The 14286-nt window shown below is 36.9% G+C and overlaps 1 protein-coding gene across 1 annotated transcript in view; it reads left to right on the top strand.

Moving 5' to 3' along the window:
- The window catches only part of ARHGEF3 (Rho guanine nucleotide exchange factor 3), a gene marked incomplete at its 5' end in the record, with an annotated part of 109595 nt that overhangs the window by 20152 nt on the left and 75157 nt on the right, over nt 1–14286 (top strand). Inside the window, one exon of the mRNA XM_084269621.1 lies at nt 11188–11254. Within this exon, the coding sequence (XP_084125747.1) occupies nt 11188–11254 (67 nt within the window). The remainder of the gene's footprint in view (nt 1–11187; nt 11255–14286) is intronic.

Here is a 14286-nt window from a genome sequence, read left to right as displayed (position 1 = left end):
TGTTCTGAACTGACAACTGATCTAAGTAACTCCTTCATCTTTCTCCTCTGTGCTATATTGACATGGGGACATTCCACAGCGAAACAGAGAATGGTGAGACATCTCCACCAATTTACGTACAAATGAAGAAAAATTGGGATATAGGAGGCTACATGGGTTTATTGTTAAACACGGACCTTTATTTGCTGCTATAATGGCTTATTATTGATGAAATAGCAGAATGCTTAATAAATTCCTCCAACGGTTTCTTTCCAATTTGTCAGAATATGATGTGGTGATCCAGTTAATCAATGGCAATACTTTCATTGCATATTCCTGATAAATTCTTACAGGAGATAAAGCTATCTAAAATTTGGCATCATGTAGTTAATTGAGAGGTTACATAATAGCTCTTATTTAATCTGCAGCTCCCCTGGCACAAGCCTGGCCACATATTCTGTAATGAAGTACTTAATTGATTCTTTTGCATTTAATTTCCACAGAGCTTCAAAATGAATCATAAACTTTTTCTCATTCCGATTTATATTCTATTATATCTGGAGAATGTTGGTTTGGGGTTTTTTTTTTAAATAATTCCCTCTCCCTGTGTTTCATTTGCAGGGAAGGTTCTCGTATGTATTACAGTGAATACGCTGCCTGATACCTGCTCATTCGGAATCTTTGCATTTTCCAGTTACTGGAGTAGGAAAGTTGTGAGGAAACTTAATTTCTTTTGTAATTGCTCGTTATCAGGACTTGGTGTATAAATGAGAGTTCCCAATAATTTACAGGAAGAACATGGAGCAAAATTTGTGATCAGTATACAGCTTTGTTGTCTTGCTTTGTTACAAACTTTGTGAAGTGAAAATTTTTAGCAAAGCACATGAATTTCCTTACTTGCCAGTACTAACTTGTGTAGGAAAACAAGCTCAGTTATTCACCATACCTGTATTTGACAGTCAAATATCTAGAATTTCAGGTTCTTTCCACAGTGACTCATACACTGAGATTTCTTTAAGAATGGAAAGGTTGTTGTGTGAAGGTGTTATAAAGGTGGTATAATGCCCACTTTTTTTACATGCTGTCTATTTGTCGTGTTAAACATTGTAATCTGGTGTGCAGTGATTTACACTCATGATATCAGAACATGCTTACAATAAATGTCTTCTGTGCTAATTTAATGCCATAATATTTTTGTAGCAATCACTTAAATCTCAAATAAGGCAGTCTCAAATAAGGCAAAATCTTGTTTGAGGCTTTTGCTTGCAGTAGAACTCATTTGTTACTTGAGTACTGCAACTCTTCACATTATAATACAACAAAGATGTAACTGTTTTGGTCAGAGTTTCATTTATAGTCAAATTAGTGTAATGCTTCTTTTCTGCATTTTCTTTTTCACCATGCAGTCGAGTTTAGACTGATCATCTTAAAGGTCTTTGTTTTTGTATCAGACACAATGTTAATACATTTTTCTTTGTGGTTTTGTTTTAACATTAAATATTTTTCACTTGCTAGTGATTTAAAATAAAGACCTGCCAACTGCTTTTAGGAACTCTGGGAAAATAATTACACATTTTTCTCCCCCAAGTATGGTATGATTCGTTATGGTAATTTAAAGTAAGAACAGACTTTTTTTTTTTCCCCTTTCCATAGACATTCTAGTAAAAAAGCTATGACACATTTTGAGTTTAAAAAACCAAACACCCCCCTGCCCCTTTATCTTTCTCAGCAGGATGAAAGGGGGAGGGGGCTGGAAGTTATGAAACCATTTAGTGTGCTTGTTAAGGTACCTAGGAAAGTCAGAATTGCAGAAAGATGTGTGTGGTTTAAAGGCAGCCTAGTTTCCTCAGGAAATGGCATATGACTGTGCTGTCTCTTGCCAGTAACTTTTCAACCCATTTCCCAGTTTCATTTTTTAAAAGATATAAAAAGTCAGATCCAATAAAGATTAAATTCAAGTTTTAAGATGGTTGTGGGTGGAGGTGAGAGACTCCATTTGTACCTCCATTGTGAAGAAGATTGCTTCTTCTTAGTGTTTTACATTTTCTTGTCAGGAGCCCATCAGCAATGTGTAGCTCTAAATCAACCACAGTATTTTCATGGCAAAGGTGTCACAGAGGCAATGAGGGACAGAGAGTGTTCTGAGATGTAGGGCCTGCTTCCGCAGGAAACCTATCTTCACCAGCCCTGCTCCTTGCAGAGTCTCTTGGGTGAGCATGTGGGGGGCAAGTGGTGTCTGTTTGCAACTAGATGATGCCTCTGCTGTTATCGTGCATGATCAGTGCTGTGTCTCTGCTGATCAAGATCATGAAGTCACATGCCCCACATAGGATGTGGCTGCTGCTTCGCTTAATTCTGGTGCCACTTTACTGTCTTAGGAATGAGAAAGCAAGTTTATCGTTCATCTTTACCCTTAACAAAGAGCCCATACTGGAGCATCAGGCTTGCAAGGCTGAACTCTGCGTGTTCTTCATTGCTATGCCACTTCTCCTGAGCGACTGACTGATCAGATCGCTGCATACCTGTTCTTTCTCAGTTCAAAGAGATCCTCCTATAGGGCTATTGGACAAATAATGCTCTCAATAAATCTTGCAACGTCATTAGATAGTTAATACGTTTAATGCAAGAGGCCCCACTTCAGTTGAAGATGGCGAGAGAACTGGATGAAATGAGCTCTTCTCATGTTACTTTCCATAAAAAGAGCAGCATTTTTGATGCATTTGGAAGTGAAAAGTGCTGTACAGAAAGTAAAATGCTATTTTATTAGTCTAGTGATTGGAAAGAAATCCAACAGCTTGTCTTCAGAAACAGATTTCATATACTCAGAAGAAGTAGGACCGTTTACCTTTTGTTCCTGTGTGATGGCTCCCAACAGTAATTCTGGTATCAATGACCAGAAAGGAAGCAGTAAATAACTTTGCATCATCATTGATCAAATCAACATCTGTTTGATTTCTTCCCTTGTGGTTTATGACTCTCATTTCAACTGCTGTAGTAAGTAGGAATATTGTCCGTGTGTTCTGGCAGTTTCTGTATTCAGACTGAAAAACCTTGTTCTCTTTATAATTAGTAAGCTTTTCAGTTTTTATTATGACATATTGCAATGTATGTCTACTTCCTAAACCTAATTAACATGCCTCTTTGAAACACAAATAGAATTAGCTATCAGCAAGAACAAGAGCAAAGATAAATGTGCCCTAATTTGAAGACATGGCATTAAAAAAAGTTTCAGAGGAACCTAATAGTGGTGAATGTCTTGGAGGGGAAGAAAAAAAAAAAGGTCTCAGGCTGAAATTACAGTAATGCAGTTGATGTAGTTAGTGTATTTATATTGAAGAGACTAGGAAATATAATTTGTTGCTGGCAGAAGTAGAGATAAGTGAATGTTTTCTGTCTATTATGAATGGAGCTTTAATGGAAGGATAGTTTCAACAGGTTTTACTCCATTGCATTCAGGGGTTTCTATAGTAATTACTGTGGCAACACTGATGCACAAAATGTTCCCACAGGAACCCAGCTGTGAATAATAATGAACAACTGAAAACATTTTGCTTTGCCTCTCAGGTTAAATATTCCTTCAGAAATTACAGAAATAGTGAAAGTATCTGGGTTTTTTTTACTTAATACGAAGTCATTTTACTACATAAAAATCCAGATATTATTAAAGAAGTGATTCATTTTAGAGTATGTACACTCTTTAAATGTATTGGTGAAGTATCCTTCCTCAGACCAATGATGAGTGTTAGAAACATTTGGCATAAAATTTGGAACCATCTTCAATGATTTTGTGTTGTAAAGAAACTTCCCATACCAAACCTGTAGTATAAAAGCTTCCACTAAGGAATTAGAGCTTAACAGGTAATACTGTTAATAAGTTATGTAAATTGGTTTACATAATTCTTGAAGATGAAACTATCCTGATAGCCTTCCCACATCATTACAGTGAAGATGAAGATCACAGAAGTCACATGCTAAAGGTCAGCATTTGTTGACTTCAGTGTCTATTTATAAATTGCCTTCAAAAACTCCTCTGATTTTTGCAGAAATAAGTTTATCAGTGTTTGTATTAAACAGAATATTCTGATGTCAGAGGATGCAATATTTATTGAAACTGTTTGTTGTTAAATCTGGCTTTCCTTGCAAGTGTAAACTGGCCTTTGTGCATATAGTTGCCTTGTTTGAATTTATTTTGCTTCCATTCAGAACAAAGGGGAAACCAGAGTGGTGTTTATGATATGAATAAACTTTTGAGCTTGAAAGCAGTTTAGGGCCTATTTTGGTAGTTTTACTGTCATGTAGTAAGATAAAATTATTATGGAATTCAGGGGATTTATGGCCACAATAAAAAGTCCTAATGAATTATATCAAATGAGGGAAATTAAAGTAATCAATATTAAAAGAACACTGCTAATTCTTTTCAAGATCGAAAAAAAATCTTAAAGGTGAATTGTGAAGATCACTTAGTTAAATATGAGGAGAAAATTTTAAGTCCAGGGGTCTGATAGTTGCTCTTTATGCAAAGTAATTGTATTACTGTGCAGATGGAAATGAAGATGGACACGTGATCACTGTTTCATTTGCGTTTCTGCAGTGTACAACCTGCAAATAATGTAAGTGAATGTCTTACAACTGAAAATATCTTCATAAATCCCAAAGTTGCATAATTTGATCTCAATGCCTTGTATCTATATGTCTCATACAGGTTTTAACTTTCATTCTGGGCCTCTTGTAAGTGATTTTGGTGCACTTAACATAACTGAATTGAGGAAAAAAAATATACTGGCAGTTTATTAAAGAAAGCTGGTTGTTTGGTACATAACTACTAAAAATGTTTGCTTGTCTACAGATGTTTCAGCTGCATCTTAAATATTTTGTTAAGTATTGTTGTGTTTATAGTATCTATTGATCTCAGTAACTTAATGAACTGAAAGTGTTCCCTCCCAGAGATGTGTTCTCTCATATTCCCCTACAAGAAAAAAGGGTGTTTCATTGGGAGCACACAAAGAAAAAATAAAAATAAAAAAATCCTTAGAGATAGTGCTAAAAATTTCTAAATCAAAAGTGCTGGAAACAGGAAATGGTTGGAGAAGTTGAAGCTCTTCACTCAGACTTGATACAAGTATTGAAACTCATTCCCATTAAGGGTTTTGTTGTCGGTAAGTTGAAGGACTGAGATTTTCACATCTTAATACTGTTTTTTATTTAACTGACAATGTTTGAAGTGTGGGAGAATTTACGTTGCCCACCTTCTAATTATACCCTAACAAAATGCTTGCGTCCTGAGCAGTCCTGTCCCAGAATGCTGCAAAATTTTCTTTAGTGAGATTTTTATGTCCAAGTTATTGAACTGTATGTGGTAAATTTGAACAGCACGTGACAAAGTAGCTAGATGGGATTTGCAATGACAGCCTGCAATCCTTTAGGCATGGTACAGGATGGAAGTAGCGTAGACTTCTGAGTGGTTACTGCATACTGAAATCACGGGCGTGTTTTCATGCACTTGGAGAAGTATAGTTTGTTAGTTCCAGTGGTGACAGGTTTGTTACAATCTCAAGATAAGATTTCTGGTCTGTCTGCTTAGAAATGACAGGAGTGGTTCTGCATACTCAAACCTAAAACACTTCATGCAAGAATAATCTTTCTCAATAAAACTGTTCTGAAAGTTCCAATCCTCTGTTACTGATGGTTAATAAAGGCAGGTTTCCTTCCTTGACTGACTGGCTTAATGCCATATCTTTGGGAGCTGCCTGTGAAAAGTATCATACAGCACTCTAAAACGCATGCGGGCATGTCCCACTTTTCTGTGCAGAGAGCTCTAAATTTGCTACATGCTTAATGGCATAATGATTCTATTTGATGTTTTTGTTCAAACCTACTTTTCTGGCCTTTTCAGCTGAAACACAAGGTATAATGCGGCAAGAGTTACAAATGAAGAGATAAAGAAATAGCAGTATAGCATTTTTACAGTCTTGGATTGACTTGCCCCCAGTGTACCTTCTAAATACCTTTGCCCTCTCTCTTCAGTCCTTCTGATCACTCTAAATGCCTGTCATTGACCCACAGCTTTGCAGGAATTGATGCTTACTTCAGAAAGAGAGCCAAATAATAGGAATCCAAACAAATTGAATTTTCAGAAAACACCCATTTCCTTTATCAAGATCATGATGTGATAGCACTTGAATAATAATTTTGAGGGTGCTGGTAGTTTTTCTGTAGGTGAACTGAAAGTGCTGTTTATTTCATGAACTGCTAAGAAATCCCTTGTGCCTTTTCTCTGAGTGAACATTTTTGTTGCTGTCTAACCAGTAAGCATCCAGTCTTGCTAACCTAAATGGAGTTCCTAGCCTTTGGCTCTCAATGAGAGCTTAGTTTTGTTTGGAAAACAAAATTGAATAGACTTACTCTGTTTCCTTGAGTTTGAATATTATTGCAAGGTTTTTGCCTGGAGGCTTGCTTGTTCTGATGCTGTCATGATGGGGGCCATCAGCATGTATCTGCGGTGCTGCAGTGGGATGGGGTAATGACTTGTAGTAACACGTTCGTTAACTTACCATTTCTCCTTCCTAGTATTATTGAAATGCTATAGGAACAATTCTAGGCTGTGCATTTGAAGGGAGCCAGTGGATAATCTTTCTAATTTGGCTTTTACAATATTCATGAAAACAGTGGTATGTTGTTATATAAACATGATACAGGACTCTCTTCTGAAACTGTACCTCTCTGAAAGAGCACAAAAGTCCATGTCCTCCTGTTGGCTAGAAGCCAGGGCTGTTGATTTTTTAGTTGTGAACAGAATTTGTGTATGTCAATGGGGATGTGTTTGTAGTGGTGTGCATCAGATGTAATTCATTGCATTAATCTGCAGTAGTTGCAGAAGAAGAAATAAAATATGGTTAAAGCTTTAAATCAAGCCTATGTTTTCTTAGAAGAAAAACTGTCACGTCTTTAGGAATGTCAGATTTTTACATCAAAATGTTGAGTTTTACTTGGTCTTCAGATTTCTTTCCCCCACTTTGGTAAAATTGATAATAATTTTTAAAGGAACTTAAAAAATGCATTTTGTAGCTTCTTTGGGTTTTATTAGTGATGGAATATTTCGTGGTGCTGTGGATTGATTCATAGTATAAATAAACAGGTTCTGAAGAAAGTGTGGGAAAAGAGTAGGTGTGGGACAGCTCATGGGTATGTGTACCTACTTCAGTGATGCAGGCTTTCATCTGTGAACATCCAGATTCTCAAGGGTTGTTGTTCTTTCTTAGTACATTTATTGCACACAGTTGATGATAGTAGGACAAGAAAGGTTTCTCTTAGCTGTTCAGGAATTCAGATTAGCTAGTAAAAATCAGTCTTTTTTTTTTTTTTTTCCCCCTTGTTGACTGTTTTTGTTTTTCTCAAGTTAGTATGTGTTCAGTCTTGCTCATGTAAGCTGCTTCTAGCCCTTTGTCCCTCACCCAATTGTGTATTAGTAGACGCTATGGGGAACTTGAAGAGCTCATGTCAGTAACATGGGACATTGGTAAATCCAACGTATGCTTTGAGATGCTCTGCATTTAGGTAGAAAACTGCATCAGGTAAACTCTCCATGTGACTGTAAAACTTTTGAGCCAAATTCTACTTTATCAGATTGGTCTTTTTCCTTCTGAAAAATGACATTTTCCACTCTCACCATTTAGTGTCAAAAGGCACAGGCCTAATATAGAAGAGAAATGATGTTTTAAGACTTAGAGGAGCCTGTTTTTTAAGTAGGTCAAACCATGGGGCTTTTTTGCTTGATCAGTACTAAAGGTACATTAATTTATTATTATCCATAACTTAAAATATCTAAGAGAATCAGTTTTGTTCACAACTATTGTTCAAAGGTAAAATACTCCTGCATAGCTCAGGCTTAACCAGGTAAACTACTTGGAATTTTTTTGTGTGTGTGATGTAGTACCAAAAATATCCCAGTGTGTTAAAATAAATGTGCTTTTATGAACAGTATATTAGTGTACAGGTTTCATAGGTTAAGCAGATGACACTACAAAAAATGTAATTTATTATTTAACAGTGTCTTCATAAAATATTCACAGTTGTAGTAACAACCTTTATTTTTGCAGACTGAAAAGAATTTTTATTTAGCACAGCTTGTCTCTAAGTGGTTTGAGCTTTCCTTTTATTATCTGAGTAAGTATTCGTGTAGATTTGTGAAATGTGCTTTTATCTTCAAACAGATGTAGCAGCTGAGTATTTTAAACAAAACAAAAACAACTTGGATATTCATCTCTAAAAATACTGTTGTCAATAGTCGTTCCTTTATCTCACCATCATGCTTCAGACAGATAACACACTTTTTTAGTAAATGTAATAGAAACTTTAAAACATTCCTTGCATGTTGCAGTCTTTATATACTTTAAAAATCATATTTAGTCTTTGCAAAAATATGGTTTCACTGATCTGTGAATGTTACTGCCACTGGTGACAGATGAGGGAAAAAAATCCTCAAGTTTTAATTTAAGTTCCAAGGCAGAACTGGAATATCCTAGGTATATACTTATTAAACTCAATAAATGTAAAATAGAGGGATCATTATTGCAAAAACATTTTCTGAAGGATCAAGATTTTGTTTCCAGACAAGCTTTCATGATGATGTTGTTTTAATGTGAAATACTGGAATGCTTTTCTGACTGCAAGCAGCAGGTGGGACAACACAAACATATACTATAAGACAAGTAATACTTAGGTCTGGACAGAGATGGTTCTTTCATTTTAATTCAGTCTTCCTCAATTGAAACCAACTGTCTTTTATCCTTAATTCACTTTAAGAGTTTATTAAAGTTTATGGAAACATTTTTATTATATATGATTTCAGTAGGACATACTTCACTGTGAGAAAAAATGAATTTATTTTATGGTTTATCTTGTTCTTTCTCTTTTTTTTTCTTTTTTTTCCTACTCTGCATCTCGACAACTGTTTTTGTTTAGTAAAGCTTTGATTTCTGTTGAGTGGTGTGTAGCACAACTTTGCATTACAAGAAGCATAGGGAGTTGATTTATTGTGATCACTAAGAGACTAGCAAGCAAGTCAGTGTAGTTCAGTCATTCCCTAGTAAATATTTCAAGGGATCTAAGATGCATCTGAGCAACTAGGATGTGAAGATGCTATTACCAGAAATTATTTTGCTATGCCTGGAGCTTGAAGATCAAATGAAAGATGAACAGTTAAAACTCCTAAAGAGGAAGAGGACAAATTTGACACTTAAATAGAAGTGGCTGAAAGTTAAGTATCTTCATGGGCTGCCCTTCCAAGTGTCAGGCCTTTGCTTGCACTTTTCTCAGACTGGCTGGACTTGGCTTCAGGCTCTTATTTCCAAGGTGAACGTTCCATAACAATTGCCAAACCAAGCTCTTGTGATTTAACCCCAACTGGCAACCACACAGCTGCTGCCTCATTCCACTTAGAGTGGGATGGGGGGAGAGAATCAGAAGAATAAAGTGAGAAAACTCCTGGGCTGAGATAATGACAGTTTAATCAGTAAAGCAAAAGCTGCTCATGCAAGCAAAGCAAAAGGGGAAATTTGTTCAGCACTTCCCATGGGTGGGCAGGTGTTCAACAGTCTCCAGGTAAGCAGGGCTCCATCACACATAGTGGTGACTTGGGAAGACAAACACCATCAGTGTGACCATTCTCCAACTTCCTCCTTCACCCAGCTTTATATACTGAGCATGATGTCATATGTGATAGGATATCCCTTTGGTCAGTTGAGGGCAGCTGTCCTGGCTGTGTCCCCTCTCAACCTCTTCTGCACCCCCAGTCTACTTGCTGGTGACACCATGTGAGGTGCAGAAAAGGCCTTGGCTCTGTGTAAGCCCTGCTCAGCAGTAAAGAAAACATCTGTGTTACCAACACTGTATTCAGCACAAACATGAAACACAGCCACATACCAGCTACTATGAAGAAGAACTGTATTCCAGACAAAACCAGAACACAAGATGAGCTTACAGGTTTGGTGATCCCCTTGCTCCCAGTCTGAAGAGTTCCTATATAGTCTTACCTTTTATAAAGGTAGGAAAACTGCAGCACTGGGGAGAAAATATTTTGGTGACTTTTACCTAAGTAAAAACCAATCCATCTGTAAGAAAAGTCAAGTACTGTAAATTACAGCTTTGAGATAACTCTTGCAAGTAATTGTAGGGAGGAACTCCTGTCCCATCACACATTATGTACTTTGTTTTCTCAGCAACAATCTAGTTGCTTAAGTTATTTGCTTAAGTAGGATTATGGGGAATGTCCATTTGGGGGAACAGGAGCACACCATCACAGGAGTCCTTCACGAATTACAAGCAACAGAAATGACTCCCATACCAAACATCTGTCCTGGTTTTGTTGGATGGTGAGGTTTGACAGGCAGTCACTTAATTTGCTATTTTTTAAATGAAGTTTTTGTATTCCTATTATTATTTGTGATCACTTCTATAATCTGGATAGTTGCACAGTTGTAGTTGCAGCGTGCTCAGCACTTAGGTCCTGCTGCCAAATTATTTTTGGTTTGGTCAACTTCAACAGGTCAGTCAAGCTTTGATCTGACTTCATGTGTAAAATCTCAGCAATGTTTGCCTACCTTTGTAAAGTCGTTCTGAGATCTTACTGGTGAAAAACACCCATTAAGAGCAAAGTGGAGAATGTTATGTTTACTTTTAAGCAATAATTGTACAGCAATAATTATAGGGTAGGAGAAAGGTTTTGGAATGAGTAAAACCACGAGTTGGCTTCTCTAGTTTTTGGTGTCACACAAACATATGGCTACCTTGCTTTACGTTAGTGCTTTGTGTAGCTTCACTCTTAGGATTAAAGGCTCTTTCGTGTCCACAGGTAGTGCAGTTGGCAGACTGCACCATCTTGCATCACATGGCATAATTGCAGCTTCACAGACCCACACTGTTCAGGTCAGGGTTGTCTCTGCTTGTTGAAAATCAGCAGGAGTAATAAGTTGTCAGACATCAAGGCAGTGCATCTCTGAAGGCTTGTAAGGCTGCCATGTCCCAATCTAAATTAAAAGATTTAATTAAACTGAAGAGAGAAACCTGCCAGAAGTACAGCCAAGGAAATCTGAGGTGCTTTGGTACCTGAAGCCTGTGTTTTTTCTTTTCTCCCACTATGGCCACTCTTTTGTTGATATAGAAATTATGATAGCTGAAAATGTAAACACTTTTCCTTGTCTTATCTTGCAGGCCGAAGCAACAGCAGCAGAACAATTTTTCCTTGTTTCCTTCTACAAAGGGCTGGAATTTCAGAGGGGTAAGTTTGGTGGTGTTCTGTTCATACTCTCTATCATTCTCTCCTGCTATATTCTGTTGTTGTTTCTTTTGTGGCAACTTTGTTGTTAAAACATGTTCTACAAATATTAAAATTATGGCAAAACAACAACGAAATGGAACACTAAATTTTGCAACCTCCTGAAAGGCTGTCTTAAAAAAAAAAAGCCAGCTTTTGTTTATATGATTGGCTGACGTAGTATGAGTGGCAGGGACAGATCATGTCATGTAGGTGGGTTAATGTACACTTGATTATAAAAGGAAAAAAATTTGATGTGGTTTTATATTTGAAAACAAATCAGCAAAACTGAACTGAGATGTACTGGTTTTTAAACACTTGCTTAATATACAGATTGGTGAAGTTACTTATTGAAAGCTTGTGTATGTGAATTTTGCAGAAGTAACAAAAAGTACATGAACAGAAACAAGGCAGAGTGGGCCTAGCTTTTATTTATGTGTGTTTGGCTGAGGAAGGAAGCACAAAATCATGGGTGTTCTCAGTAACTGAGTGAAAAGGTACATGAAAAAGGAAGGCAAGTGAAACCGAGTGTCTTAGTATTTGCTGGTGATATCAGAACCTTTTATTTATGTCTTGAGGTTTCAGAGGTGAACCACTCAGGTGAATTTTTCCAGAGTTGTGTTGTCCCCTTTTTGTCTCCTATACCCTTCGGTGCTTCTACACCATTTAATGAAAAAATTTATGTGATGGTGGTGGTGTTGAAATGGCTGTGGAGCCTTTGCCATGTGTGCAAGTACTATAGCTTGGGATACAGTCTAGGAGGAGGAGTTATCACTGCAAGTTTTATCTATGTCGTAGTGTTACTGCAACCTTCAGGCCAAAGGAAGATCTTTTCTGCCTTTCTAAATTAATTTGGTATAATAATCAGTAAATCACCACTACCTGTAATGTTGATTGACTTAAACTGGCTCTAAAGAGTTCAGTTTTGTGTTTAGGAGAGTGTATAAATGGGTTTTCTCTGAGCTTCTTCCAACCAAAGTTTTAAGTAGAAAGATGTTACATAAATGCTGTGCTGAAAGGGTAAATGGCATCGATGGATTTACTGGTCTGTGTTGGCCATAATATGATAAACTTGATGAAAACGAAAAGTACTGTTCACAGTATCTGATATTGACTTCTGCATTCTAGGTTGGTATTTTAAGTAGAGCATCCACTGTTGTTTACTGTAAGCTTTTAATTTTCACTGTTTATTACTTGTACTGCACCACAAAACTACAGGGGTGAAGTTGTTAGTGACAAAATAGTTCCCTGACAATAGCACTGCCAAATACAGCAAAAACACCAACAGGCTTAAATCTGTATGTTAATTATAAATTCCAGAGCCAGTTTAATAATAGACTCCCAATTAAATTGACTCCCAGTTCTCAACTGTGCTCTAAAAGTCATCGAGGAAGAAGGGAGGTATGAAAGTGGTAGGAAGTGTGTCATAGGTGTGAGTTGTACTGGAGAAACAGTGATCCCAAGTTCACAGAGCAATAGCTCAGTGGGAGTAAGGGTGTGGGGTTGGTAAGTGTAGTGGTATAAAATGAGTTATCCATGCTGCATTACAAAGTGGACTAATGCATAAAGAGCAGAGAACTGGGGCGTAAAAGACTTCAGAATCAAGAGGAGAAATCAAGAACAGTTAGTTGTTATAGCCTTATAAAACAGGCAGCAAGTAAAAGATCTTCAGGCTGCTACTTTCATGTGTAGAAGTGAAGATCTGTGTGGGTTGTCTGCCACTGTATTTTAAAGGAAACTTACCAGACAATAAGAGAGGGATGTTAAATTCTGTAGTTGTAGTATGTAATAGAATGCATAGAAATTGGCAGTTGGAGATAATGGAAATGAACTACTACGTCGAGGGAAGAACCTGTATCAGTTGCTAACTTATCTCTGTAGTTGCTGAAACCAAGACAACTGAACACGGGAAAAAAGAGCCCAAGTCTCTTGTTTACACGGTGTCAGCACCAACTTTATTTTGATGGATGGAAAAACTGTGTTATAAAAAGCCCGGTGAACAGACTTGAAGTCACAAAGGTTTTCATACAGATGGTGAATGATAAAAGTTTAACTTTGTATTTCTCAAACAGGAGTAAAACCTTCTTGAAAACCTTATTGGGTAAAAGAATGGAATTAATGCTGGTGGCAGAGCAGTGCCATGTTTGAGTATGACAAAGCAAGCTCAGGAGCTGACTTATTCATAGCATGGATGTTAACAAAAAAGAAAAAAAAAGCAAGCTATTTCTATATTACAGACTGTAATACAAAATCATTTCAAGAGTTAAAAAAGTGGTTAAGCACTTCTTCACTGACTAACTTTAGTGCTAAAAATAAATGGTGAAATCTAAACCATCATTTTCTGCTTGAAATGTTTTGAAACATGTGTTTCGTGTGTAGTTGCCTGGAGAGGAAAGATAATTTACTGCAACTAGGCTTATTCCTATTTCCTCCTTTTTTGTTTCCTTTTTAGTTTTTAAAAAAAAATTAACCAAGCTGCAGATGTGGTCACCTGTGAGAAAGGCTGATCTAATTTATGAGAAACCTTACATTAAAAAATGTGCTAAACAAGCTGAAGGTCAATTTTTAGATGTGTAAGTGGTTTCTTTGCGGGCTTTGCCGCTAGTGTGTTGGGGGGGAGAAGGGAGGGAGGTGTCTTTAATGCCAAACAGGAGGAAATCCACTCTTTCACTACTGTATATACATAACAGTACGTTTATTTTGTGCAGGCTGGCAGATTTCAGTTACTCCTTTCAGGGTGTGTGTATCTACACAAGATAAAAGTTGCTAAAAGGGAATTTTTTTCCTAGCTTAAACTTAATGATTAATTACACAAATTACATAATTATGTACTGCCACAGAAAACACATCTTCATCTTTGCTGGATTCTGACCGGTTTTGTTTAATATTTGTATCCACTGATACTCAATTGCTTAAGCAATGATGTTACCTGTAACAGACACTTATTAGAAGTGATGGTAGACAGGTGTGTAGTCATACTTGTTTAAGCAAAATGA

The sequence above is a fragment of the Gallinula chloropus genome (assembly GCF_964237585.1).
Source record: "Gallinula chloropus genome assembly, chromosome: 12".
NCBI lineage: Eukaryota > Metazoa > Chordata > Aves > Gruiformes > Rallidae > Gallinula > Gallinula chloropus.
Note: the sequence above shows the minus strand (reverse complement) of the source record. Positions and strands in the feature narration are given on the sequence as shown.